The following is a 27580-nucleotide window of genomic DNA, read 5'->3' as shown; positions in this document are numbered from 1 at the left end:
TTAGGACTTGTAATTGGCTAGCAAAGTGAATCCGCTGGCTTGCCGATTGCAGTGTTAAGAGAAGCGCCTAACTTTATTCTGACTTCTCCGACCGGTTCTCTGCTTCTAGAAGAGGGATAGCTTGGTGATACAAATAAAGATGTGAGCTCACTCTATGTAGAAATAATCGAAAAGAATCGATCGTATTACAAATGCACGATTTGTGGCCGAAAGTTGTCGAGGAAACAAAGACTCGAAACTCACTTGAGTTGTGTTAATGGCCAAGGTGAGAAATAACACAAGCCAATCACAGTTTTGAATGCGACTACAAATCGTCTTTTACCCTCATACTTATAAAAGAAGGATACCACATTCGGAAGTATAAGAGATACATAGATGATCCCAGTGTACCAGTACCTAAATCTACAAAGCTTGACCGTAGCAAGCGTTCAGCAACACGTTCCAACACCGCCATCTCGATTCCTCAGTCAGTCGTTTCCAATGAACTTAAAGCAGTATTGACAACAGAGTAGAGTGCGTCTCACAAAGGAGAAACATTTGTACAAGAGACAGGAGTAGCTATATGCAATTACAGAGGTGCGTTGGAACTCTGGTCCACAAATAGTTATGCACTGCCCGAAGTATAAAACAATCTTGTTGATAGCTGACAGACAGAGAAGAACAACAAGTAAACTTAAGAGCTGTTATTATTGAAGTGTGACTATCACTTTTCATTTTTATATAAAGAAGGACTTGTAATTTGCACCAAAAATAAAAAGATGTAATATTTTTTTGGGAGATCCAGTGATTGGGACATTTAAGAAATTAAGTTATGAAAGGAAACTTGGTTGGTACTTCTCACTACTAACAAGTCTTGTTGACAAATATTTTCAGATCAGAGTTTCAAATAAAGTAAATTGAAGACGTCATATAAAAGGTGTTTTTCCTCTAAGGGAACATTGACTACCTTTGTCTTGTCTGCATGCCCAAATGTTTGCAAAGTGTGTGGATGATCCACAAGTATTGGAACATATACAAAACATTTTTGTAAGAGTTCCAATACTTGTGGATCATCCACACACTTTGCAAACATTTGGCATGCAGACAGGACAGAGGTAGTCAATGTTCCCCTTTTCTTACAAAAATGTTTTGTAAGAATAAAAACAGCAAAACAAATTACAGCAATTAGTCATGAAAATAGAGCAAAAAACTGAAAAAAAAAAAGCAGCAACAACAATCATGAAAAAAGAAAGATTAATTAGGTGTTGAATTTGTTTGTCTAAGGCATGAAATTTCTACTAAAAGTATTGTCAACAAAAAGTCTCTGACAGCGTTTGAGGCAACTGAGCTTGACTGTTCCAAGGTTTTCTAACAAAGGCAACCAGTAATGTAGGTTAGGGAAGTAAGATAACAATGTAATTATTGTTAATTATTGTGGAAGTTGGCAATTTCCATTTAACATAACTGACAGCTGGTTCATGAGAAAATCCATATTAATGTCAAGATTTACTAAAACTTAGTTTGAGTAATAAATTTCATGATCTTTAAGTTATAAACATGTACATGTATGTATATCTCTTGGTAAGTTTTGTATAGCATACCTTTTATTGAGCCAAAGTTTTAAGCCTCTGAAATTACTCTTTTTCTTAAAACCTTCACATTCAAGGTATTGAGAATTTCTTAGAATTTATGTGGACCTCAGGGTATTAAAATTACCTCAAATAAAGCTGAGAATTCCTAGGAATTCCTAGGGATTCCAAGTCCTCACAAAACTGGAGTCTTCCTTTCCCAGAAATTCCCAGTAATTCCAAGCTTTTTAAATCAGAGTTAATTTGCATAGTTGGGAATTTTTGAGAATTCCTAGGAATTCCCAGAAATTCCCAGAAAACTGGGAATTCGGTTTGCAAGGGTCATTTGCATAATTGGGAATTTTTGAGAATTCCTAGGAATTCCCAGAAAACTGGGAATTCAGTTCGCAAGGGTTGTTACCCAGATATGATCAAAGTGTCATTCATGGAGTCTGACACAACCTGTTACATAGTTCACTTTGTAAAAAAATACCTAGGAAACAAAAAGAAGATTTTGAGGACAGACACACTTGGCAAGTTAAGACAACAAGTTCTGAAAAATGTTTGCGTGCATCTCAGTATTATTTTGGGTCTGAGAGAAAGAAAACTCTGTAAAGTCTGAGGTAGGTTTTGATTTTGTTTTAACAAGAGGAAAAGAGCTGGTTTCATTCTTTTGAAGACGTAAGAAACATTTCTTTATTCCCAAAAGCATCAACAAACTAAAACTTATATCATCAGGGTACCATACCCTTGCCTTTAGCCTGGCACTCCTTCAGCTTTAACAATGTTATCTTTTGAACACTATAGACCTCACCTTGTCATTTTTGCTTTTGTACTTTTTCATCACAGCAGTTAATACATTGCTAAGAAACTTAACTTTCAGATCAATGCCACAAGTTTCACTTAAAGGTTTTGAAGCTACCTAAAAATGAAAAATGCAATGTTATTTACATTTATTAATAATATTGATAAGAGTTGGACAAAACCGTAATGCCCACTATACCATTAACTGTGTTGAGAAAGATGACCGCACATTTTTTGTTTGCAGATGAACCTCAAGATAAAACTATTAAAATAAAAGCAACTATACTGTGCATGTAACATTTTTGTTAAGTACACTATGTTTAGTTTATTTTGCTATAAATGTGGTTCAGAAGTTGTGTGTGCGCGCGCTATTGTGACATGTTGTGAAGTGACAGAACCACCACTGAAGAAAGCTGGTTTTATTTTTCGTCATGTCACGAGCGTGGAAAAAGATAAAAAATTATGGGTCCCCATAAGGGAAGCGAACCTCAGACCTTCCGCTCCCGCTCTCCGATGGTTTACCACTAGGCCACAGAGCCTCATATATGACAGAGTTAATATGTGACACGTGTTTCGCATACCACCAGTAAGAATTATTACTAAAATTGAATATCGCGTGACAAAGAAATCGCACTTGACATTGTAAGACTTTTCCTTTTTTCTTCCGTCGGTCAGGTTTCTCACGAACATTGCCAGTGTTTTTCCTCATTGCTTCATCTTATCGATGCGGTCGATCGTGTTTGAGACAATAAGAAAATAGAGAGAGCTTAAAAAGGACCAGAAGTTCCCCGCTTTGTTTATGTGGAATGGAAGAAGAGATAAAAACTGGCTGAGATGGGCCGCTGTGACCATCGAAAACTTCGCGTGACCGCTGAGGAAAACGTGACAAGAGCCACTTTCCGCAGCGGCACCAGACAATGACGTCATGGGAACGTTCCTAACTTATTTAAAGAGTGAGGCCAAATTGCATGTCGGTCATGCAGACTAAGACTGTAGATTAAGTGTAAAGTGCAGATTCGTTTCTAAAACAACTCGCTTCCCCGGAAAAAACTTGAAGGAAGAGCTGGGATTGAGGCCGCGTAAGTCGTGAGAGGCTTGCAATAATCGTTATGGCGATTGATGTTTCGAACTTCACTGAGAAGTGAAAAGATGGTTTAGGCGTTAACATATTGTTTTTAAGGTGAGAACGATAGAATATGCAGTTCACGGCCAGCCAAATACATTTTGTTTGTTAAGGAATAAACAGTTCTACTGATCAACATTAGGTTATGTAGCTCATTTATACTTTGCTCAGCCTTGAAAGTAATAACGATAGACTTTCATCACACATCGGCAATTTCGATTTCTTGGACAATAAAAACCTGTTTCTGGTACCTTTGTTTTGCGTTAGTTAGGCGTGCAAGTTCTTTAAATTTAACGCAAACAAGGGGTCTGATCAAACACCTCCAAACAATATCCCCAGATGTTTGTCTTTCTTATTCCGCTCGGTGTTTCACTTCAGTATTAACCCAAGGTAAATCTGCGGCTATCATGGTCAACTTACCTTATGTCGTGTTTCTTGTTGGCCGACGAGTGATGCTTAAGAAATTTAGTTTTGCTGTGACGTGTTTTTATGCATTTGAAAAATGGCTGAGTCTTCCTTAAAATTAAAACAAATTAAGAGCAAGTAGAAGTCTCAAGTTCCTATTAAGGTTAATCATTTGGAGAAATGTTCATAAATATTTCAACTAAATAACCGAGTCTGCATTTTACCCCTGGTCTGCAGTCTTCAGTCTGTATTTTACTCTCAGTCTGCATTTTACCCCCGGTCTGCAGTCTGCGTTTTACACTGACCGAATTGCATATACGTTCTCTTTCAGATTTACTGCTATGATTCGCTGAGCTGATCCTTCTGTTTGTGATAGAGCAGGTTTGTATTTTTTAACTTTCTTAAGATCGATTTTCCAGTCCAACAGAGTTAAATGGAATGCAGTTTATAGCTACCGTTCCTCAAATTTTCAACTTAAGTATTTCGAGCACACATTAGATTATTAATATTTTAATTTCCTAAATGAACTCTTTGTTCTTAGCTCTGTATTTTGTATGTTATATGTGTATACTTCAAGTAATATATTTTGGTTCAGTAGTGTACATGACCCCACAACCTTTGAAGCTTTAACCCTTTAACTCCCATGAGTGACCAAGACAGAATTTCTCTTTACAATATCAATACAAAATCAAGAAGAAAAGTGATGAGAACTAAGAAAGTATCAATCAGGAGATTATTAGTTGATCCAATACCAAATTCTCAGAAGTAACATTAGAAGAATTGTATGGCAGACAGTAAGGAGAATTACTTATTAGATCTTGGTAGTTAAGGGTTTAGAGTCTGTCCACAAGAGGACTGGGCAGGCGTATCACATACCATCTCACCAATATCTTTCAAACTTTCAGAGTCTATAAGGGTCACTAAGTTATTCAAGAATCCAAAGTAGTTCAGGCTCCTGACTAATCCTTGGGGTATCCTCCACATCAAATGCCTGGGTTAAAAGGCTAAAATTAGCTCGAAAAATGCACTTCTACCAAATCTCTCTCACACTAACAGAATGCAATTGATTTAAACTTATTACGTCCAATGGTTGTTTGACCTTTAAGGAAACAATTCCTCAAAGTTTAGGTAATTTGATACAACTTCTGCCAATTTAGAGCAGTTTATCATTAACTGTGTCACCCAACTATTCCAGAAAAGAAAAAATTAGGGGTTTTTTAATTGCAGATATATCCAATGGACAACATTTTATATTGACAAACATGCCATCACAGGAAAGACTTATCTTAACACTGTGTTTGTGGATGAAAACATTTTTGACTTCTGTAAAAGATTTATGATCATGTCCTTCTGAAGTACATGACCTCTATTAATTTATGCAATTTTTTGTCATAAACTTATGTTTATTCACTCAATTTCAATTTGAGAATGGGATCATCGATGCTAGTTTTTCTAGTACTAATGTCTAAAAATAACAGATGTATAGCTGCTGAGCTAAGGAGTCACTTATCATAGAAATTCTGTGATGCTGACACAATCTATTAGAAAAAATGGTTCATAAACATATGTATAGATCATACATTAAACATTGCGGAGTTAAGTAATGGACATCAGCTGTTGACAGCAGCATTTGCCAAATGTCATTTACACAAATGAACACTTTATATACTTATTACAATTTTACTCCATGTGCCATATATTTTTTTGTCGGAAATTTTGGAGAAGACTCCATTCAATTTTAGGCACATTATGGGACAGTTGTTTCTGATACAATTAACCTTACTTTAATTTTAAAAAACAACAACAATGACGAAAAAAGCAAAAAAAAAAAACTGAGCTTTGATGATTGACATTGGCTTGTAAGATGTAAAAGATCTATCAAGATTCCCATTAGAATAGGGCAAGAAGAGGTTTTTGAAAGTGTTGTTTTAAAAAATAAAGGGTCTTAATTATAAATTATAAATTAAAAAATGCTTCTTTTACCCATGCTGAAGCCAATGATTCCATGACATATGAACCGAGCACAGCAATGTCCTTGTGCCATGACCAAGTGCCAGTAATCTTCCCATCTGGCTCAAACAAATTCAGTCAATAGGCATTTTATTAATATGACCACTAAGTGTTGAAAATTTCAAAATTTTGTTTCATGCAAAAACTTCAAAAAAAAAAAAACAGGAAATGATTCTATAATACAAATTTATCCCTTGTTTTCTCAAGTTACAGCCATAAAGACACATAATTCTACGAAAAACGTGACCTTTCTTTTTAATTATTTTCATTTTTCCCATACATTTTCGCTGCAAAGCTGTGTAAGTGCAGGACCTGAATGGCTTTTCCAGGACCTGCCCATGTCGCAGCTGTTACTACAGTTTTCTTTGAGATTGTGCACGCAGGGCCGTTAAATGTGACAGGAACAACTTTCCTATAATATTTGTAAAATTTGGAGTCTTCTCTAAAGCTTCCCACCAAAAAAAATATATAATTATATGATGCACTGAGTTAAATTATATTAGGTATATAAAGCGTTTCATTTGAGTAAATTACATTTGGCAAACATCACTGTCAACTGCTGACATCTATTACCCAACACTGCAATTTTTAATGTATGATCTATACATATGTTTATGAACCATTTTTTCTAATAGACTGTGTCAGCATCGCAGAATTTCTATGTTAAGTGACTCCTTAGCTTTGCAGCTATACATCTGTTGTTTTTAGGCATTAGTATCACTAAAAGAAGTATTGGCAATCCCATTCTTGGATTGAAATCGAGTGAATAAACATCAGCTTATGACAAAAAATTGCATCAATCAACATTAGAGGTCATGTATTTCAGAGGGACGTGATCACAAATCTTTTACAGAGTCCAAAAATGTTTTTGTTCACAAACATAGTGTTAAGATAGGTCTTTCCTGTGATGGTATGTTTGTTGACATATAATGTTGCCCATTTGAGATAATTGCTATTAAAAAAGCCTAATTTTTTTTTTTTGGAATAGTTGGGTGACACAGTTAATGATTAACTGCTCTAAATTGGCACAAGTTATATCAAATTACCCTAACTTTAAGGAATTGTTTTCTTAAGGGTAAAACAACCATTGAACTTGATAAAATTCATGGCATTCTGTTAGTGTGAGAGAGATTTGGTAGAAGTGCATTCTTTGAGCTAATTTTAGCATTTTACCTCAGGGATTTGATGTGGAGGCTCTAATACCCCTGGGATAAGCTGGGAGCCTGAACCACTCTTGATTCTTGAATAACTTATTGACCCTCATGAACTGTGAAAGTGTGAAAGAAATCAGTGGGATGGCATGTGCCATGATTGCCCAGTCCTCTGGACAGACTCTTTCCTTTATTTTGACTTAAAAATAAAGGTTTTCAATGTAAATAATTTTGTTTATCCCCTCCCTCTCCAACCATAAGCAAGTGAGATGAATCAGTTTATATTAAATATATGAACCAGAACCTCTTAAATGCATGGCTTTACTCATTTGTTTATGTCAGGAAGACAATGGCCACAGCTGCTGCTTCAGTGTCATTTTCCTCTACTAAAGAAACCACCAATTATGCAAGACTTTGTCGTCTCCTGATTGATGTGGGATCTTGTGTGCTACGGGACACATTTGATAAGATTAATCCCCCAAGCGATCTTCACAAACACTTGATGACACATCACACCAAACTTCAGCAACTGCAAAAGAAAAAAGTCTTAAATCCAACACAATGGGGAAAGTTATACCCTGCAATACGTGCCTCAGTATCATCAAAAAATTTTGACATAACTCTTCTGACAGTCCTGCTAAGGAACATTTGTAGCTTAAGTCCACCAGCCACTGGATGGGATGCACTTCCCACTGCCACAGATATGAGCACAGAGGCTGACATTGCCCGGGTGAAATACTTTAGAAATACAGTGTATGGCCATGCTGAGAAGGCTTCTGTGGATGATTCTACATTCAATGTGTATTGGCAAGACATCAAAGATGCTTTAGTGAGACTTGGAGGACCTGCTTATGGAGTGGAAATTGATGATCTTAAAAATGAGTGCATGGACCCTGTATTTGAGGAACACTACAGAGAACTTTTAAAGGAATGGAAAAGAGATGATGATAACACGAAAGACAAACTGGATGAAATTGATCGGAAACTTGAAGAACTGATGAAAGCATCAACAAGCAAAACACAACCAGAAGGTAAATTTGTCAGCAGCAAGGTGATGTGAAGACAGGGATTAGGGAAAACATAATTGATGATGGAGGTCAACGAGGATAAGAAACCAGAAGAAACCATAAACAAACTTAAGAAGGAATTGAAAGAACCACCAACCCTATTTTCAGAGCTTTCTTTTTCTCCTCCCCCTTCAGTTCCTCTGCCCTTTCCTTTTCTCCTTATCTAAAGAGTAAATTGAAGAGCAGAAAGGCACATTAATCATTTACAAGCTTATTTCATTTTTTGAGAAAAATAAACTCTCATTTATTCTCATTTAGTCTTTAATTCCTTTTTAGAGAGATGCAAATATCTAAGATTCGGTTTTCATTTATTGAAGAATAATACTGTTCTGAAATCAAATCAATCCTTTATTTACCTAACACTAATAATGCTTTAATTTCAGATGTTGAGGAACCAACTGAACTTATACAAAGAATTCGCCAACTTTATTTGACACGTGAAGGGCAACTTTCACCATTTCCTTGGTGTGACCTTGAGCTAAATGATATATTTACCATGCCAACCATTGTCAGGCGAGACAAAACTAGACGATCAGCAGTAGAACAGGTAACCAGCATAACTGGAGTCTTCAAACCTCACAGCGGATGCTCCAAACCCAGAACTGTTCTGATTGAGGGAGAACCTGGAATGGGCAAGACAACCTACTGTCAAAAGGTAGTGTATGACTGGGCCAATGGACAAGAAATAGATGCTTCTTTCCCAAAAATTAAATTGGTTCTCCTGCTCAAATGCCATGACATGTCAGGCAACATCTGGGAAGCTGTAGAAGATCAGCTGCTTCCTAAAGATATTGAAGAGGAAGAAAGAGAGAACTTCTTCAAGTACATTCATGCCAATCAGTCCCAAGTTCTCTTGGTACTTGACGGATTAGATGAAGCACCTTCCAATCTTATGAAGATATTTTCTGACCTTGTTGAGAGCAGAGAGTTATCAAAGTCTCACATCATTATTACATCCAGGGAAGAGGGTAGTGTTAATATAAGCAAGTTTTGTGACACCTTGTTTCAAATACAAGGATTTGCTTCACAAAATTCTCACACTTACATCAAACACTACTTCAAAGACTTGGAGGCACAGGGACAAAACCTTTTGAAGGACATAGAACAAAATATTGAACTTGGAGAACTGATTGTCAATCCCTTATTCACAGCAATGCTGTGTCTTTTTTATGAAGATTTAGAAGGTGGTCTGCCTTTAAGCAAGACTCAGTTGTATCTTGAAATTACAGAATGTATTCTTAAACGTTTTTGCCGAAAGCAAGGGTTGTCTCACAGTAATGTCAACCTAACTGAGGTTTACAAGGAAGAGCTGGAAAAATTGGGAAGAATAGCCTTGGAGGCCTTGGAGGGAGATAAGATACATATTGAAGAAGGTGCATTTACGGCTACAACTACAAGAAAGTCACCTCTATTTGAATTTTTGTCAGTTCAGTCTAACAGCAGCAAACGAAGATCCCATACATGCTATCAATTTTCACACAAGAGTTTTCAAGAATTCTTTGCTGGTCTCTATCTCTCTGACATAATTTTGAAAGGGGAAACAGACTTCGAGAGACTGCTTGCAAATGAAAGAGGAAACTTAAAGTCTCTTGAACCAGTCCTTTTGTTCACAGTTGGTATTCTCAGCCTTAAAAGTGAAAATGATGCCTTGTCTATTTTGAAAATCATTATCAAGAAAACCAATCTCTTAAAAAACTTGAAGCTTCCAAGTTTTTATCTGTTTTTTGCTTTAAAATGCATTAGTGAATGCTCCACAGAAACTTCAAGGCTTCGATCCCAGATGATAAATTTGTTGGGAACAAACCTAGAGTTTCAGTACTTGGTTATATTTGACGACAGATTTCCCATTACGTTGCTTGTTGAAGCCCTTCAAGTTAACAGCACATTAACTCATTTATTTACCACTCTTCCATTTTTTGGAGACCAGCATATTGAGTCACTGGCAAATATGCTTCAAATTAATAAAAGTTTGGCTACAGTCGGTATCATTGCAAATGGTTTTGTCAGTGCACATAGTGTGCAGCAACTGGCTGATTCTCTAATGGTTAACAAAACACTAAATGACTTACTGTTGAGTGGAAATGCATGGGGTGATGATGCAGTCAGGATCTTGGCAGGTTATTTGAAGATGAGTGAAAGCGTGAGTTCCTTAAATCTTTATTTTAGTGATGTTGGTGATGCAGGAGCCACAGCACTTGCAGAGGTTTTAAGGACCAACACCACTTTAAACAGTTTGGGCCTTTGTAAAAACCCAGGCATTAGTGATCCCAGTGTTATATCACTATGTGAGGCTCTGAAACTCAACACAACCCTAAGTTCACTAGATTTGTCTAAAACTGGTATTAGTGATGCTGCTGTTCTTTCTCTCGTGCAAGTTCTCAAAACTAATACTAGCAGCCTAACCTCTTTGTCACTGTCAGATATCAAAACAACTCATCGCAGTGTTAAGTCTATTACAGAAATCTTGAGAGTCAACTCTACTTTGAAAGACCTTAAATTCAAAGGAAATAAGGTTGGTGTTGGTGGAGCAAAGTTGATAGCTGAGAGCCTTAAAGTCAATACAACCCTAAAACTTCTCAGTCTCTCAAGGAACAACATCAAAGAACCTTGTGGTCGTTTACTTTCTGACGCCCTCAAAGTAAACGGGACACTAAAATCTCTGAGTTTGGCGAAGAATTCTCTTGGTGCTCATGGTGCCCAACTTCTGTCAGAAGGGCTCAGAGTGAATACCTCTCTAACACATCTGAACCTGTCTGGTAATTCCATTGGTGATAAAGGTGCAGAGTCTATTGCAAAGACCATCCGAATGCATGCTTCATTGACTTGCTTAAAGCTATCACAGAACAGTATTGGTGACCCTGGAGCCAACAAAGTCTCTGAAGCTCTTAAAGATAATGTCTCTTTGGAGTACCTGGATCTGTCATCTAATGCCATTGGTACTGCTGGAGCGGAGTCTATTGCTGAGGCCCTTAAAAGTAATGCTACTCTGACTACTTTAGCCATTTGTTCCAATGTCATCGGTGATAATGGAGCCCAATCACTTTGTGAGGCTCTTAAGATAAATGCCACCTTGGCCAGCCTGTATGTTTCTGACAACAATATCCATTCAGCTGGTGCTCAGTTATTTGATGAGCTCCAAAGATATAATAATACCTTAAAGAAAGTGAATTTGATTGATAACAATATTGGTGATTTAGGGGAACATGGGGATCAAGAACTTAATGAAATCCCCATGGCAAGCTTACCTTGTTTTCCTTTTTCCCATGATTTTTCAGTGCGCTTTACTGATCAAGGAAGTTTTGATGTACTTGTGTCTAAAGTAACTTTGATGCTACCTCAACAGTAAAGCATTTTGTCCCTTACCAAATGAAAGTCAAGTTGTAAAAAGCAAATTTCATTTTTGTGCTTGACTTACTGAGGCTCACACCCATGAAAAGGTATGTTTCTTATTTGATAGTGAATGTAGATCTCTTTCCTCTAAAAGAGAAGGGCCCTCTGTTGCTCTACTCAAACTCCAATTTTCAAAAACCAACTAAGTTTTCTTTCCTGGAGTTTGTTGAAAGCTCTGATGTTTTTCTTGCCTAAAAGAGATCTAAATTCACTAACATGGAACATATTCCTTTTCCTCATTTTGCTATTGCAACTTTAGGATTAAGTAATGCATAAATTTAACCATGTACAAAAAAAATTGTGTGTTGAGGTGTTTATACTTTTGTTTACCTGGTAATATGCTATATCAAAATGGCTAAATGTGTTTGAAAGACAAGATTAAGAGAAAGCAAAGGTTTTTACTACCAACATAATATCACCATACAGGTTAGGAGAGTAGAACTATGTCTCCCTCACAGCTGACACCAGTTATCACACAGGTACCCAACCTCACAAAATGAGCCTCTGTAAAGATGCAAATATGTTTATGTTGTGTGTGAATCCTATCGGAAGTAGATTTCATTTAAGTATATATTATAAGTTCAGATATTTAGGTTGAGGGTGGAACTGTTTATTCCCATACAAATCCTTACATTTTGCCCACTGAGCAACATAGAAATATTTTCATAGTTATGGACACTCGTTTTTTGTACTTGGGGTTTTCAAAACAGATTTATGCCCAGGCTTTAAGGTATCTATCAGTAAGAAACTCCAAAAAGTAACTATGCTTCCATTTCATGGCAATGGCTTGATTTTTGTTATTTACAATTTCAAGCTAATGTGGACCTATCATATTAATTAAACATTTCTAACAGAAATCACCAATAGATTTAAATGAAATGAAAATCAATGAAAACTGTGATATCTTTTTTATTTTGCCAAACCAGTGGCCAGCAAGTTCTACGTACCTGTAAAAAGAACATAATTTGATTTTATCAAGTGAGGTTATAATCAATAAATTGGCCTCCGACAGAGTTACTAAAGCTGAAGTTTCCAGCGTTAGCCCGTCGTCAGGGCAACTGACAAAGGCTAATACTTGAAACAACAGCTCAGTCCGACTCCCTCAGTATCACTTCCAAGTCAACCCCGATGATAAAACCAATTATCTTTTAATTCCCCCACCCTCCCCCCCCCCCCCCCCCCGACCAAGCAGTGATACATTCCCTTTAAATCACAACTCTAGTAAATGATTGATTTATCAACAGCCAGATTTGAGCACTAATAAGACAGTGCAACGTATCATGCTTTTAATTGGACAGTGTAATACCGTGACCGTGCAAGGTTCCCATACAGTTGTCATTACATTTCATTAAGTAACTGTTTTTTTTATGAACCTTTATACCATAACCAATGTCTATTTTTCTTCTCAAATTTTGTCATAGTCTTGATTAATTCGTACCAGAACTATTGTGTTGTCCAATTCTGAAGTCTGTAATCATACTCATGATACCAAATCATACTCCCACTTTGCACATTGTCCCTATTTTGTCATTCAATTGTCATGATTACAGACCAAAAGGACTCCACTTAGTCCCTATTGCCATTATTATCTAATCTATACCCTCTATTCCACTGTAACACATACAACTAAGGTAGATAGCATTTTAAACCCAAGCTTTTTTCAAGACATAATCAAGCTTCAACCTTCAAAGTCAAATTCCAGCACACGTCCCTAGCAGCTTGTTCATAACCTCATTTATGCAAAACATGGTGTTCTGTTCTGGGGTGAAGTAATTTTTCCAGTCACCAATCTTTCCTTTGCGTAACGTTTTGGCCCCTGAGCTGTGCGCTCTACCCGGTAATTTGACATGTTCTTCTTCATTCCTTTAAAGCTGCACTGTTTCAGCAATTTTTGTAATGATATCTTCTGAGAGCTGTTTACCAAGGAATTTGGCTATTGTACAGACATTGCTATGCAAATCCTAAAAGAGGAAGAAAAAAAAACAATCAGTATAAAATTTCTAAGAGCTTCTAAGAACCGCAAATTTTAGATTGAGCCTCCCCCAGCTTTAATTCCAGTGTGCTGTATGTTACATAGAACCTCAAGTTATCATTGTTTTTTTTTTTTTAATTGTGCCTAATGCAGGCACCAAATGAATGCAATAAATTTTTCAATTTGGCAACCAAACCCTGAAAATTAGTCGCCAAATTGGTAACCTTACCTGGGGATATAGTAGATTAAAAAGATTTGCAAAGATAAATCCATGGCAAACTTCCTCGTTAAGTTTGTTTCCAAAACGTGGCACATGCATCTGGAACAATAACTAGATGCCATCTTGGATTTAGGTGAGCTTGAAGGGGTATTTCATCCATTTTAGTGTCCACTTTGTAGCAGGTTAAAGATCTTTTTCCTGAGTTAATTTTGGAGGGTCGGCAGTGTGAAAAAAAAACCTGTGTTTGTCTTTAAAAATGGCAACCAACTCTTTTGAAATGGCTACCACTTTGAAAAATTAGGAGCCAAGTGGCTATCAGAAAAAAAAATTAATTTCCTGCCCTGAGGTATGACAAATGACTGACACAATTATACCTCTGCTAAAAGAGAAAAAAAAAAGGTAAACTTAATTAAATGTTTAAGAGGGTAATCTGCAAAACACTAACATATTCCAGTCACAATGAGTGCCAAAAACAAACTAAGTTCCTATAAACTAGACATGCCAGCATCATATGACAATATAGGCTGAGGACCAATCTAATGTTATATCTCCTTATCTCTGATCCCATTACTTTGACACCTTACACCCCAACATCGGTATACATATTTCCCATTTTGCTCTCTATACATTTGCTTTGGTCTTGACAAGGAGAATTTATTTGACAATCAAAAGCTACTATAGTTGGTAATCATTTTTCTATTCTCCTAACCTTGATCTCTGCTTCAGCAGTAACACTGTAAGGAGAAATAGGATGCTAGTCACTGCTAGGATTTAAAGGGATAAGAAAGAAAAAAACCTGGCGTGCTTATAATTGTTGCTAAAGAAACCACCTGGTGAGTAGACACCTTGGCTGAAGACTGGCAGACCCCAACTGTTGTGATGGTTAAATAAAATCTTACACTTTCTGATATCAACCTACTTTAACTTGTTGTTGAATGAATGCATGTAAAATGGAATTTTTTTAAACACAATTAATTACAATCAAACCTTAATCAAGTCTTCATACTTGAGAAATAAGACATTAGGATCATCCCTGTGCCTCCACCAGCCTAACACATGATCACTCCAAGGACCATACGACACTGGAATAAAACAATTACAAATTAAATTGTTCTTCAAAATATGATGACAACCATTCATAGCTTAACTTGTTTCGTCTACATTATGCCAGAATAAACATGCAAGCAGAACAGCGAAGTACATTTGAATTAAGGGCCAGAGGGGAAGGAAGGAGAAGGGAGGACATTATGCTTAAATTGTGTAGCTTAACTTTTAAAAAATATACACCGAACCCACGGACAGATTTTTTCATCCAAAAAGGTTTTTGAGTTCACTCTGACCATTTCACCCACAAATTTCACTAATAATTCTTCTTATTATCTGTCACACAATTCTGATGATGTAACTTCAGAGAATTTGGTTTAGATCAACTGATTATTCCCTTAACAGATATTTTCCCTAACTCTCAGTTGTTGTCTGCTATATATTATATCGATATTGTAAGAGGAAATTCTCTCTTGGTCAATCGTGGGAGTAAAAGAGTTATTAAATACATCTTCCTGGTTGACTTGCATACTGTGGGTAACACAGTTGTTTCATCAACACTTAATTTCTGGAAATGTTCCAGAATCTTTTTTCTTTTTAGCCTCTAGGAAAAATCCCTGTCCCATTCTTACCATTTATGCAAAAGTAAAACTCACCTTTCCCAGTTGCAAATAATCTGGCAAAAAATTCCCATGGACCGTTATACCCAGCAAGAGAAACCATGTTCCTTCATAAATTCATAAAATGACACAGCCACATCCTTTGGATTCCATGCAATGTAAATATATTGGCACCTTTCGTCATCGCCCTCTCCTTGAGGAATGACATCATAGGTCAAATGAGAATGAAGAAGCCGTGGGACTGGGGAGGGGTGTGACATCAGCACGGTCACGCTCCAAAAACGAAACTCGGTCAAAAATCATTTTTGTACTTTCTGCGCCGTTATTATACACCTGCCAAAGGATCTCTGAAATCCATGTTGTCCCTTGAATAAAAATGCATTGCAAATTATCACTTCTTTTTACTTACCTAATCATTCACTCATAAACACAAAACATTGGCAGGTCAAGCTTCTTTACCTGATTTCGGATAAGTCACAACAAACACATCATTGTGTCTTGTTTGGAAATTGATGATCATCTCGCGCAGTGCTGCAGGATTTTTTTGTGAAAAAAGTCATGAATTGGAACTTGTTACAACAGAATTGTACTTGGTGATGTCCTCTCTCCTTCCTTTACCTGGGTTAATAGGAAAACCACAACTGTCCATAGTGTTGGGTGCCCCAATATTCACAACTCGCGCAAATGTCACGCAGTATATTTTCATACACTATTCAAACTTTGAATATTCATTATAGATTATGACGTTGAAATTGGCATAAACCAACTGAGTCATTTGGCGCGAACCTTCGTTCTGTGCAGTTGGTCTTCTCGACAGTCCCTTGTTCTCCCACTAACTTACTATAATGTCTCAGCCTTCGGAGAATATTGTCCCCGGTAGTTAGATAACGGCGTAATATGTAACGAACACAGTCTGTAGACTGTACGATTTTACGCCACTATCTGCGCAAGCGTATATTTATAAAATAATTCAAATAGTACGCGCGCTCTGATTGGCCATAAAACCATTTTACATGAGCGTATGTAAACACGATTTTCGTTCCTCTTCATTAGTTATTTTATAAAAGAAATGTAAAATGGTTTCCGTGTTTACATAGCCTGATGTAAACACGCGGGAGGTTGGGAGAACACCGTGGTTTCCTACGCTTATCTCGTGTTCTCCCGACCTCCCGCGTGTTTACGTCAGGCTATGTAAACACGGAAACCATTTTACATTTCTTCAATGTATGATTTTACACTGATCGATATACAAAGTAAAAGGTTGAGCACATAAAAACTCGAGTTGACCATATAAAAGTAAACTGGGCAACAGAAATATAAAAGGAATATTGACTGGTTTGGCGCCCCATAAGTACGAGTCAGGGAATCCTGGGACTGACTGGCAAATTTTAACTTCCGCGCCAGGCTGGTCAATAGGAAACCTCTGTGGGGTGACTGGCGCAGGAAGAGAACACTGAGATATGCTCTTTGTCTAAACAAGAAAATTTCACTTTCATCGAACATTATGTCACGCTTTTCATTTAAGTATTTGTCAGTATCAATAAGGTACCTGTATTGTACCCAAAATAAAACTGACCTTATGTTCGGGTGACATTTACTTTGTTACATTTACCGAAGCTCACAACAGCAATAGATCATTTACACCTTTTCAGGACCTCTCTCCATTGTAAAACATTATCAGCAAAGTGGTCGGTCTTAGAATAACTAATGATTCTGTTATTTCAACCTCACATAGTATTAAAAGTGAAACACTTCGCTTGACTTACATTAAGATGAAATATCCCTTCAGCTTTGGATATTGCGAATTCAAAAGTATTTTCAAAAATCAAAACCTATGCGATGACTTTCTACAACTTCGCGATTTGGTAACTGAGAGCATTTTTTCAAAGAATAAGAACAATCACAGATCGTTTTTCGACCAATGTAACCTTTGGATATAACATAAAATAAAATGAAAGAAAACTTTTGCATAATTATCTTTCAGCAAGAAGAAAAATCTCAAAGACATTGGAAGACTTTCGTCTTTGAAACAAAAAACCATGGACATGGTATCTTGTAGCTATTTTCCCAGTGGATATGATCTGATTCACTAGTTCAGTTATATAGTTCAACGTCACCGTTGAAATTTCCAACAAGTGTAATCAGTAGAATTAAGATAGATTCAGTCTTTTTACTTTCATTTCACTGATGTTTTGTTGTATGAGTGATGCGTCAAGTGCGTACGCCTGGCGTGGTTATGTGTGTCTTGTGTGCGGTCACTTGTGCGCTCCACTCCTGGCCTTCTTGGTCAATACTTAGACTCTCCACAATAATTCTCCACAGAACCTGTAGGAGAAAACATTACGTTTTGACCCTGAATAAACCATTTACTTACGGTGCCGTCTTGTTAACAGCACTCTGTAAGTTTGCAGATGTGGACGAGCGATTTGGCCATGTATGAATTGACTTCTTCTCGGTACATTGGCGATACAGAGAGCGAGTCTAACTCAAGTCAACGCAAATATTGTATCCTCATTTGAAAACTGATTTATTCTATAGCAATTCAGTGCAAGACAAGCACACTAAATATAATTTGATGGAATAAACTTATCCAATTTAGCTTGCCCAGTTGTAAATTTATTTATAGTTTTTACCGAACTGTGTTACAGCAAGTACATTGCGATCGACCGGCGGTGACCTGCTGCGTTGATTCTTGTGTTGAGTCTTCCGGTGAAAAATAAGTTAGCCCGCTACGGTGCTGACCACTTTTATCGCACGATAAGAATAAATTGTCGCGCGATAAACGATAAATTATCACGCGAGAAAAAAAAGTTATCGCGTGATAAGTGATAAATTGTCCCGCGATAAATGATATCGCGCGAGAAATGAAAAGTTATCGCGCGATAAATGATAAATTATCGTGCGATAAACGAAAAACTTGTTAGGTCGCACGTGATCGGCTGTTAAAAAAAAATGTGGCATGTCCTCTATGGGCCAACGATCCACGTACGACCTAACAAGTTTCCCATTTGTCGCGTGATAATTTTTTTCATTTATCACGCGATAATTTCAATTTATTGCGCGATAAATGAGATTTATCGCCCCCCCCCCCCCCCCAAAAAAAAAAAAAATGTGGCATGTCCTCAATGGACCACCGTATGGTGCCGGAAAACTAATGTTGTGCCAGAAAATTAAATTAGCATGGAATGTTAAAGACGTGCCGGAATGTTAAAGTTGTGCCGGAATGTTTATGTCGTTCCCGAAAGTTGAAGTCGTGCCGAAAAGCTGAAGTCGTGTAGGAATGTTGAAGTCGTGAAGGAGAATTGGAGCCGTGAAGGAAAGTTGGAGTCGTGAAGGAAAGTTGGAGTCGTGAAGGAAAGTTGAAGTCGTGAAGGAAGTTGAAGTCGTGAAGGAAAATTGAAGTCGAGAAGGAAGTTGAAGTCGTGCCGGGAAAAAACTGAGATGGTGAAAAATAAAGTTGAGATAGTCAAAAAATAGTTGAAGAGAAATGCGAAATGGCACTAACTGGGTTCTTTACCGTAGTGTTAGGTGTCCCAATTCACAACCCGCACGAATGTCACGCAGTCTATTTTCATACACTGCTCGGTGCGTGCGACGATCTTCAACACCACCGCTCCAGTCTCCGCTCCCCTGTTAGAACAGGGAGGGCATTGGAACGACTCTGTATTCGAGGACCAGCCTTGGCGTTTGTGGCAAAGTTTGAAAGTACGGCTTCGCGCGGAAGGACAAATTGAGTATTCATTTTGCGTTTATGCACTAAATCATTTTGTCAAGAACGTCTCATTTAAATTATTGTGTTTTAAGATTTACCAGGTGGTTAGTTGGAAGATTTGTGAATTAGACAGATTGTGAGCGAAATGAAAATGAGAAAGTCATTGACAAAATTGAGGATTTAACTGATTAGTAAATATTCAAAGAATAATTTCTGGAAATATCCCCTCAGGACGTGAAGGGCTCTAAACACTACGAATGAGAATATCCTCTTAAAGTGATAGATTATATTGCTTTATCGACTGCAATAACAATGTAATAAAAGTTCGGAGAGCATAAATCTTTGACTCAATGATTAATTTCCCTCAACTTGAGTAATAAAATTTTGATACAGTTTTCAGCTGCCTTACCTCGCGCGCACCGATAACTTCATATAAGCTACACGTTTCCTGTAAGATGCAATCTTGAATCAACGCTGTACTGAGCTCCTCTAAATTCCATCCTTTAAACCGTAGAAACTTGAAAATCTGTTTTTTATTACACTCACTAGCTAAAACCGAGATTTTTGTTAATGCAATGTCCACGGCGAATTGTGATATGATCACACAATTAAAATGTCAAAATATGTAATTGCATACGAAGTGATACTTGAGACGGAATTTACAAAATGTCAAAATCTTTTGAAATATCGTTTAAGCGAACATAAAATCTTCAATTAGACAACTCAAAATTTATAACTTCAGTTCAAGTAAAAGAACCTTGATTCAGAAACAGTTACAATCTGTCGACTGGATCACACGGAGAAAAAAGTAATGTAATCATCTTCCTATCTAACCTCTGCTTTTGAATAACTAATCTTAACTCGTAACAACATCCTATACCAGTCTATGCGTTAGCTAACTTTTCATTTCATGTTGTAGCGATTACCAGATGTCGCTTAAAGTCTTTGCTGCGATAATTCTGTCCATATCAGCCAAGATAACTGCAGAATCTCCTCGGGGAGTCTACTTTGAAATAAAAGAAAACAGTTTTCTTTCCGCTGATACTCTTTGGGATAGAAAAGCTGACTCTTCGCTGTCCTGTACACTGCTGTGTGCGAGGGAAGCTGCTTGTGAAAGTGTAAACTTCTTGGCAAACCAAAGATCCTGTTCACTCCTTGGAAACGGACAAACACACCTGGCGGAAAAGCTTTTAAAACGACTAGAGGGATCTTTCTATGCGAAAAAGGTATTTTATCTCGAAAACCGGTTTAGGAATCATTCAAATGATGAGCATGTGGCTCTATTAAATATTTTAAAATAGGATAATAACATTAAGTGTGAGCGTTGCGCTTGCAGCGAACGCCAACTTGTTCCAAAACGAGACGTAACAAAACGACCTCTCGGCGTGACGCAACTAATGTGTGGGACTGCTTTACAGGTCGTCTTCAAAGACGAATAAACTACGAAGAACCAAAGTTGACATTTTTCGGCGATTTCTTGCATTCAAATAAACGATCGTAAAATGTCGGTCCCGGTTGAGCCAAGGGTTAAGAATCAAGAAACCTCGAGAGAAGGGGACGTTAACTCAGCTTCTATATGCGCCTGGTAACGCCTAAAGGTCCGATTACAAAACCAATGAGAAAAGAAGTAAACATTGTAACTACGTTCGTAACTAAGATACGGAGATATAGAGACAATTATTATGTAATCGAAATAGGCCTTTGTCTAATGTCATTAACAGAGGGATTTTCTATTACAGACTGAACTTCCAGGAATCGCCAGTCCATTAGGTAGGTCATTAAGAATGTCTCTAGGTCGGTAGATCGTTTTGTAACCACGGTCGTTTCGTACCCAATCCATCGTTATCAACGGTAATAAGTTCGTTTGATCTGACGAAAAAAAATATACGTATTAAGTTGTAATCTATGTTTCATTAGGATGGAATGAAAATATAAATGTTTTCTGATAGAAATGTTCTTCGCGTCGTCTTATGATTCCCAGACTCCCCATTTTAAAACGTTTTCATGGACTGAGCTGATAATGTAAATTGGACATACTCGAGGGTCGCGCTTCAAAATGGACACCTCGTTAACATAGCAAATTTGATGCAGGTAATATTACTATTCAAAACAAGAAACTGACCTTACTTTAAACAATCTTAACATGGAAAACATATTTTAATAGTTTGTGTACGAAACGACCGAGCTGGGTACGAAACGACTCACCGACTAGGTACAAAACGACCAGTTACCTATCTCTATACGTGGTCATAAACATTCTTATTTCATATCGTTCTACTTGCTCTCTTAGCCGGGTAAATCAGTGCAGGTGAGATACTAACGGTATATAAGATGGCTTTAGCAGATACTGAAGAATATCTTAAATGATCGTAGTTTCTGAAAGAGAAAGCTCTTTCGAGCGGAGAAAACATCTGCATCTATTGAACACAAACTCTGGTCTTGAGTGAAACATTTTACGTCATCATGTGCGCGTTACCTTCATTAAAGTGATATCTCCCTCAAAAAGAACAAGGCACGCATCGCGACTGGAAAAAAGGTGTAATATTGCACTCAGTTGAGCATTTTAAAATCGTAATATTTATCTTTATTATGATCATACACTCAATTTAAGGCCACGTCACACCTTGTATAGGTTCTACTCAACTGTCAGCAGTTTCTTCGTGCCAGATCCTTCGCGGCCAACTCCCCTCTCTTTCCTCTGGTGTTTACTGGATCGACCCAGACGGTGGATCCCAGGGCACGGCTTTCAGGGCCTACTGTGACATGGAAACAGATGGAGGGGGCTGGACTCTTGTGTGGAGCTATAAATTCACTGATTACGATACGTTTTCTTCGAGTTTAAATGCTATTACACCGAGGCCGAACTGGCAGATAAATTCTGCTCTCAACGTCCCTGTCTCGGTAACCCCGCCGTTGGGTGAAACAGACTTCAACGCCATGAATTTCTCCATATGGAAACAACTCGGCAGACAGGTCCTCATCAAAAGCAACATAAACAACTGGCTGGTTTGTCATCCGGGAACTGGAAGCTTGGTTGATTGGCAGGAAGGGAGCGTCAAGTGTCAGGTCGTTAAAAACGTGACTGACACGTGTCAAGATTCGCCAGCGCCATCTAGGTTTGTGCCGATTCATAGTCAGACCTTTGGACCGATCTTTTCCTCCTCCAACATTTATTATTATTTTGATGGTTACACATTGATGCACTGGCCTACCCATGATCCTTGTGGAAAAAACGAACTCAACCATCTGAAGAATGTCGACAATCCACACGGAAACATTTTCATTCGATCTTGACGAGATTTAAAGGACTCAAAACTGATGGAAAATTTTCTAACGTCAAAGTCTAATCCCTTGCATAAATGTTTCACAAAGTAATGAGGAAAATAAAAGCTGCAAGATAACTGTTCTGTTTTTTCTGTGGGTGTGTATTCAGTTCGTGAAATCATAAAAAAAAAACCTGAAAGAAGTTTATTCTGACTGTGTTTCAGTAAAATACCAAATATAAAATCTCGAGAATGGGGAGAGACATGAAATATCTACGCACTGTTTTAATATGCAAACTTTCAATCATCAACTGTTAAAAATTATAATTAAATGCATCGAAACTGGAAACGAAATTACTTGTTTCTGGAAATAACTGATTACTATCAAATAGCTATTTTCATTTATATCTGAAACAAAAAACAGTTTGCCATATTTATCAGCGAAATGCAAACCAACAGAACATATATTTGGATTCTGTTATCTTAAACGATCAATTTGGTAGCTTTGAACTGTTGATTCTGCATTCTTTGACGGCAGGAAAAAGAGAGACAGGCTCATCTCCGTCGTAAACCAACATTTTCTCGAGTTCCACCAATGTCATCGACTTTATGGCGATGTTTTTGGATTCAAAGTCATTGTTTCCCATGACTGCGATGGACTGGGCCATTTCTTTGTGGTTCTCGTCTTCCCAAACACAGCATCCTGCTGTCCACATGGAATTGGGGCGCACAATCGACCCGTTGGAGCCGGGGCCAGGGAAATAATGAATCTGAGAAGAAAAAAAACCAAACAAAACAAATTCAGGGGAAGGAAGTTTCCTTTAATTGATCAATCAAAAACAGACTCAGAAGTTGAGCGGGGTCGCGTTTTGGATATTCAGCTTTTAAACGACTGCATGAAGACGAAAGCTGGAACTGACTCTTCCTTTCTTGCTCCCTCCCCTCCCCTCCCCTCCCCCCCTCGCTCACTTTTTTTAAAGAAGGAGACTTGATTTGACGAATTCGTCTAAAATGGACTATTAACTCATCAAAGATCGGTAGATGGAGTGTAAAGGGCCAGAGGAAACTATTCGCTAAATGCGTTCACATTCAAAATTATCGTTTTGCTAAAACCAGTAGCATCTCTGTGGGTCTCCTAAACATATGGTGGTGCGCATTTGAAAATTGAGAGTCCCCATAAAGTATGTCATAACTTCAGTCGGATTGAGTTCCATTAAATTAATTTCAAATTTAAGAGACCTCAAATTTGTTTATCAGACAACTCAAAATCAAAGTCACGTCGACAAAATAGCATACCTTGATCTGGCCCTTGTCGTGGACTGGTTTTTCTGTACCAACTTGTAATCGGAACTTCGACGAGCCAGTCATTAAATACATCACAGCTGATGATTTATTGCATTGCGTCGTGACGTACTTCACAATTTTGCTTTCAAATTTTCCCCAGGAGCCGCGGTTAAAGTGACCGTATTGTGGAACTGCGTTACTGTAAGTAAACGTGGCCAACACGTGCTTTTTGTCAAATGAGTTAATGTGAGCTGGATTAAGGTGTCCTTTGTCAAACCCCTGTTTTCCTCTGCCGTGGCCGTGATACATTTTGTTAGTGCCCTGATGGGTTAGTTCTACAATTAAGACGAAACATCAGGTCTGGTTAGAATTGGACTCAACTAACATTTGCCTCTATCTGACGTTAAGTGCAGATGACGTCGTTTACCGTCCATTTCTTTTGAAATGATATTGTCTCGGAGTAAACGGGACATTAAGCGAAAATGGTATGAAATTGGAAGAGACGACGGGCGCGAAACAAGATATTATTTCACACTTTCTTGGAGATTATTCACTCTTAACGCGAAACCAATACGCGTGTCCAGCACGCGAGGTGGCTGCCGTTGATTACCGCGTGCGAGGTCGGTTCCTTTGGTTACCGATGAATAAAGGGGGCAAGTTTCTAAAGAAACTATGGTGCTACGTCGGAGGGAGAGTATAACAAGGTAACCTAGTATTATCAACTGAGTTGATAACGTAAATTAGCCACCATAATGAGTTTAAAAGGTGACGTTTCGAGTGTCAGCCCTTTGTTAGAGCGATTGGAGGATCCATTAAGATCACTGATGACTCACCTCCGCCAATGTCATCTCTTGCATAACTTGCAGTTATTGCAAAAATTAATACATCGGTGAAACAGGAAGACGACTAGGTGACCGATGTAGATGACCCTCGCGATGTAGAAAAAAATAAAAAAGACGCAACTAAACCAGTCGCTAGACACTTCGATCTCCCTAACCATTCTAAGCAGTACAGGGCAGTTTGCGGCCTTTCCCTACATCTAGGCATTTTGGAAAGCCACAAAATTCTAGAACAAAAAATTTATTTTTCAAATCGGCACTCTTAATCCCCCGGTTATAAACCAGTGCTTTCCATTCAATTAATTTAGTCTTGTTTCTCGTCACCATATTCCCACCAATAGGGTACCTCCATTTTCTACATATAAACACACGCAACCCACAATTCCTCCAATCGCTCTGACGAAGGGCCAACGCTTAAAACGTCAGCTTTTAAACTATTTACGGTGGCCAATTTACGTTATCAATTCAGTTGATAATATTAAATTACCTTTGATTACAGTCGATTTCTATCGAAATGATATCGTTTCGGCATAAACAGGACATACATCCTGAGTTCGAAAACAGAGGATATGGGAAAAAGAAAACGCGCGCAAAACCAATACGCGTGGCTTATGCACGAGGTGGGCGTCTAACTCATTTTAATCCTTCCTCGGTTACATCTAGCTCCAGTTTAATGCTGAGGAATTGAGAAAATACATCATTGGAGGATATTCTAAGTCTGTCCACAAAATATTTGAATGGGGTTGTAGGAATGAAAGGTATGAAAACATTAATAAATCTTCTAACGAGTATTCGCTGAGCTTACCTTTATTTGTTCGCCAGCTATTTGAAACATTTTCTCTTGGAAACATACCCATGTTACGCGCCTGTTCGTAGGTGACGGTGTACGCGGACAAAATGGCAATGCCTGCTTTATCGTCGAACAAAGTTGCGAAGAAGTACGTGTCAGGGGATTCTGGGACCGACTGGCAAACATAAACTTCCGCGTCAGGATGGTCGATGAGAAGCCCCTGTGGGGGTGACTGGTGCAGGAAGTACTTCAAATAGCACTCAGGGGGAGGGCCTTGGCTTGGAGAGAACACTGATTTATGCTCTTTGTCTAAACAAGAAAATTTCACTTTCACTGAACATCATACTTTGTTATTTACTGTAAGTTTATAGTTTCCTTTTGGATTTGTGGACTGTCACATCTATAATTTTACCAATAAAAATATGCACAAATTTCTGTATTGTTTCAGTTTTGTTTTCTTATGTCACGCTTTTCATATAAGTATTTTTCAATATTAATAAGGCTATCTGTAATGTACCCAAAATAAAACTGGCCCTATGTTCGGGTGACATTTACTTTGTTACATTTAACCGTAGCTTACAACAACGATAGATCATTTACACCTTTTCAGGACCTCTTTCCATTATCAGCAATGTGGTCGGCCTTAGAATAACAAATGATTCTGTAATTTCTACCTCACAAACTCACATGGTATAGAAAGTGAAACAATTTGCTTGACTTACATCAGGATGAAATATCCCTCCAACTTTGGATATTGCGAATTCAAAAGCATTTTCAAAAATCAAAACCTATGCGATTATTTTCTATAACTCCGAGATTAGTCAACCGAGAGAATTTTTTTCAAATAATAAGAACGATCTCAAATCGTTTTCGACCAATGTAGCCTTTGGATATAAAATGAAATAAAATGAAATAAAACTTGTGCATAATTATATTTCGGCACGAAGATAAATCTCAAAAACATTGGACGACTTCAGTCCTTGAAACAAAAAAACATGGACATGGCATCGTGTAGCTATTTTCTCAGTTGATATGACCTGATTCACCAATAATATAGTTCATGATCACCGTTGAAACTGCCAACAATTTCATTAGAAGAATTAAGAGAGAGTCGGTATTTTTTATTTTCATTTTTCTGATGTTTTGTTGTTTGAATGGTCGTGTGCAGCATCAAGCATGTTCGTGTGATGTGTCAAGTGCGTACGCCTGGCGTGGTTATGTGTGTCTTGTGTGCGGTCACTTGTGCGTGCCATCACTCCCTGGCACTCTTGGTCGATACTTAGACTTTCCACAATAATTCCTCATAGAACCTCTGTGGGAACACATCACTTTTTAACCCTGAATAAGTCATCTACTTACGGTGCCATGTCGTTAACAGCTCTCTGTAAGTTTCTTCCGAAGACGTAAGCGGTAGACACCATGTCTGCTGTGTCAGGACCAACAACGCCAATACGACGTGAGGGAGATGAGTAGCCATGAAACTGTTCTTGTAAGAACGGTACATCATGAACGAAGCAGCTCCGCGGGAAATCTGTGATTATATCTGAGTAATAACTTTTAGTTTCGAGCGATTTCGAAACATTTTAGAAGAGAATAGGAGGTTTGGGACCAAATTTCAGTTAAAAAATCTCAAAAGTTGCAGGACGAAATCTGAGATTGGAACCAAAGCTGTCTGAAAGAGTATTGCGGGAGGAAGGTTCCTCCTAAGCTTAAGGTTTATTGGAAAACCCGATTAATTTTCAAGTATTCGTGGAAGGGGAGAGGTAATAAAGAGGCGATGGTCTGGGCTGGGTAGAATCATTACTTTTTACGGAGGAGTATGGGGCCTGATCACGTCAAATTTATACTCTCTGCCTATGGCAGGGTCTGTGAGGTAACAAAGAAATAAAAGAGAAAGCCTGAAAACGAGAGTGAAGGAACGGTTGAGGGGAAGTTGCCTGAGATGGAGGAGAAGTGCAGGGCTACTGAGACCTGAGCCCACGAGCAAGGCTGCATCGAAACCTAGGATACGATTTGTTTTTAAAAACATTTATATCACCGGAAATTATACCAGTTGTTTACATAATACTCCAATCGTTATATGTTAGCTTGAAAGGTTTACGACCGGACAGTTGTAGAAACTGGAGGTGAAAATTGAAGCCTTCCATAACGAGCTCCATCTCTCATCACAAAAGACAGTAAGAAAAACGTGTAAGAATATTATCAGAGTAAAACCTGCAATTTCTAGAGGTGAGTTTGTAAATAACAGGAGGTATACCTGAAAAGTTTGACATTCTTAGAGAAGCGAGGGTAATATTGAGGCGTGGAGAAAGAACATTTCCGTTGTTATAATCGAGATA

General features: G+C 37.9%; 4 protein-coding genes across 4 annotated transcripts in view; 2 read left to right on the top strand and 2 right to left on the bottom strand.

The window, feature by feature from the left end:
• LOC131794553 (sulfotransferase 1B1-like) overlaps positions 1-16251 on the bottom strand; it is a 56428-nt gene extending 40177 nt beyond the window's left edge. Inside the window, 5 exon segments of the mRNA XM_066174135.1 lie at positions 14677-14771; positions 15390-15450; positions 15452-15592; positions 15594-15718; positions 15813-16251. Of these exon segments, the coding sequence (XP_066030232.1) occupies positions 14677-14771; positions 15390-15450; positions 15452-15592; positions 15594-15718; positions 15813-15873 (483 nt within the window). The 5' untranslated portion in view covers positions 15874-16251.
• On the top strand, positions 3354-12355 carry LOC136284258 (protein NLRC3-like). The gene is made up of 4 exons (XM_066174134.1): positions 3354-3531; positions 4211-4260; positions 7383-8071; positions 8491-12355. The coding sequence occupies exons 3-4, from the start codon at positions 7390-7392 to the stop codon at positions 11451-11453; spliced, it is 3645 nt and encodes a 1214-aa protein (XP_066030231.1). The 5' UTR covers positions 3354-3531; positions 4211-4260; positions 7383-7389; the 3' UTR covers positions 11454-12355.
• A 3743-nt stretch (positions 16252-19994) lies between the features above and the next one.
• On the top strand, positions 19995-22359 carry LOC131794502 (uncharacterized). The gene is made up of 3 exons (XM_059112018.2): positions 19995-20291; positions 20805-20835; positions 21719-22359. Exons 1-3 carry the CDS (start codon positions 19995-19997, stop codon positions 22357-22359), a joined length of 969 nt encoding a protein of 322 aa, XP_058968001.2.
• Positions 22360-22598: 239 nt separating this feature from the next.
• LOC131794582 (uncharacterized) lies at positions 22599-26826 on the bottom strand. The gene is made up of 4 exons (XM_059112105.2): positions 26601-26826; positions 25257-25550; positions 23625-23947; positions 22599-23098 (listed from the first exon to the last, which is right to left on the bottom strand). The coding sequence occupies exons 1-4, from the start codon at positions 26746-26748 to the stop codon at positions 22820-22822; spliced, it is 1044 nt and encodes a 347-aa protein (XP_058968088.2). The 5' UTR covers positions 26749-26826; the 3' UTR covers positions 22599-22819.
• Positions 26827-27580: the final 754 nt, after the last annotated feature.

This window comes from Pocillopora verrucosa, chromosome 11 (assembly GCF_036669915.1).
Source record: "Pocillopora verrucosa isolate sample1 chromosome 11, ASM3666991v2, whole genome shotgun sequence".
Lineage (NCBI taxonomy): Eukaryota > Metazoa > Cnidaria > Anthozoa > Scleractinia > Pocilloporidae > Pocillopora > Pocillopora verrucosa.
This window is presented reverse-complemented; position numbering and strand designations above follow the sequence as displayed.

Coding starts and splice junctions, on each gene's coding strand:
- LOC136284258 (XM_066174134.1), top strand. CDS start 7,390: ATGGCCACAGCTGCTGCTTCAGTGTCATTTTCCTCTACTAAAGAAACC. Junction 8,072..8,490: donor AAGCAAAACACAACCAGAAG/GTAAATTTGTCA, acceptor CTTTAATTTCAG/ATGTTGAGGAACCAACTGAA.
- LOC131794502 (XM_059112018.2), top strand. CDS start 19,995: ATGTCGCTTAAAGTCTTTGCTGCGATAATTCTGTCCATATCAGCCAAG. Junction 20,292..20,804: donor GATCTTTCTATGCGAAAAAG/GTATTTTATCTC, acceptor TTTCTATTACAG/ACTGAACTTCCAGGAATCGC. Junction 20,836..21,718: donor AGGAATCGCCAGTCCATTAG/GTAGGTCATTAA, acceptor AACTGTCAGCAG/TTTCTTCGTGCCAGATCCTT.
- LOC131794582 (XM_059112105.2), bottom strand. CDS start 26,748: ATGATGTACCGTTCTTACAAGAACAGTTTCATGGCTACTCATCTCCCT. Junction 25,551..26,600: donor GCTGTTAACGACATGGCACC/GTAAGTAGATGA, acceptor TTTCTTGTTTAG/ACAAAGAGCATAAATCAGTG. Junction 23,948..25,256: donor TAGCTGGCGAACAAATAAAG/GTAAGCTCAGCG, acceptor TCTTAATTGTAG/AACTAACCCATCAGGGCACT.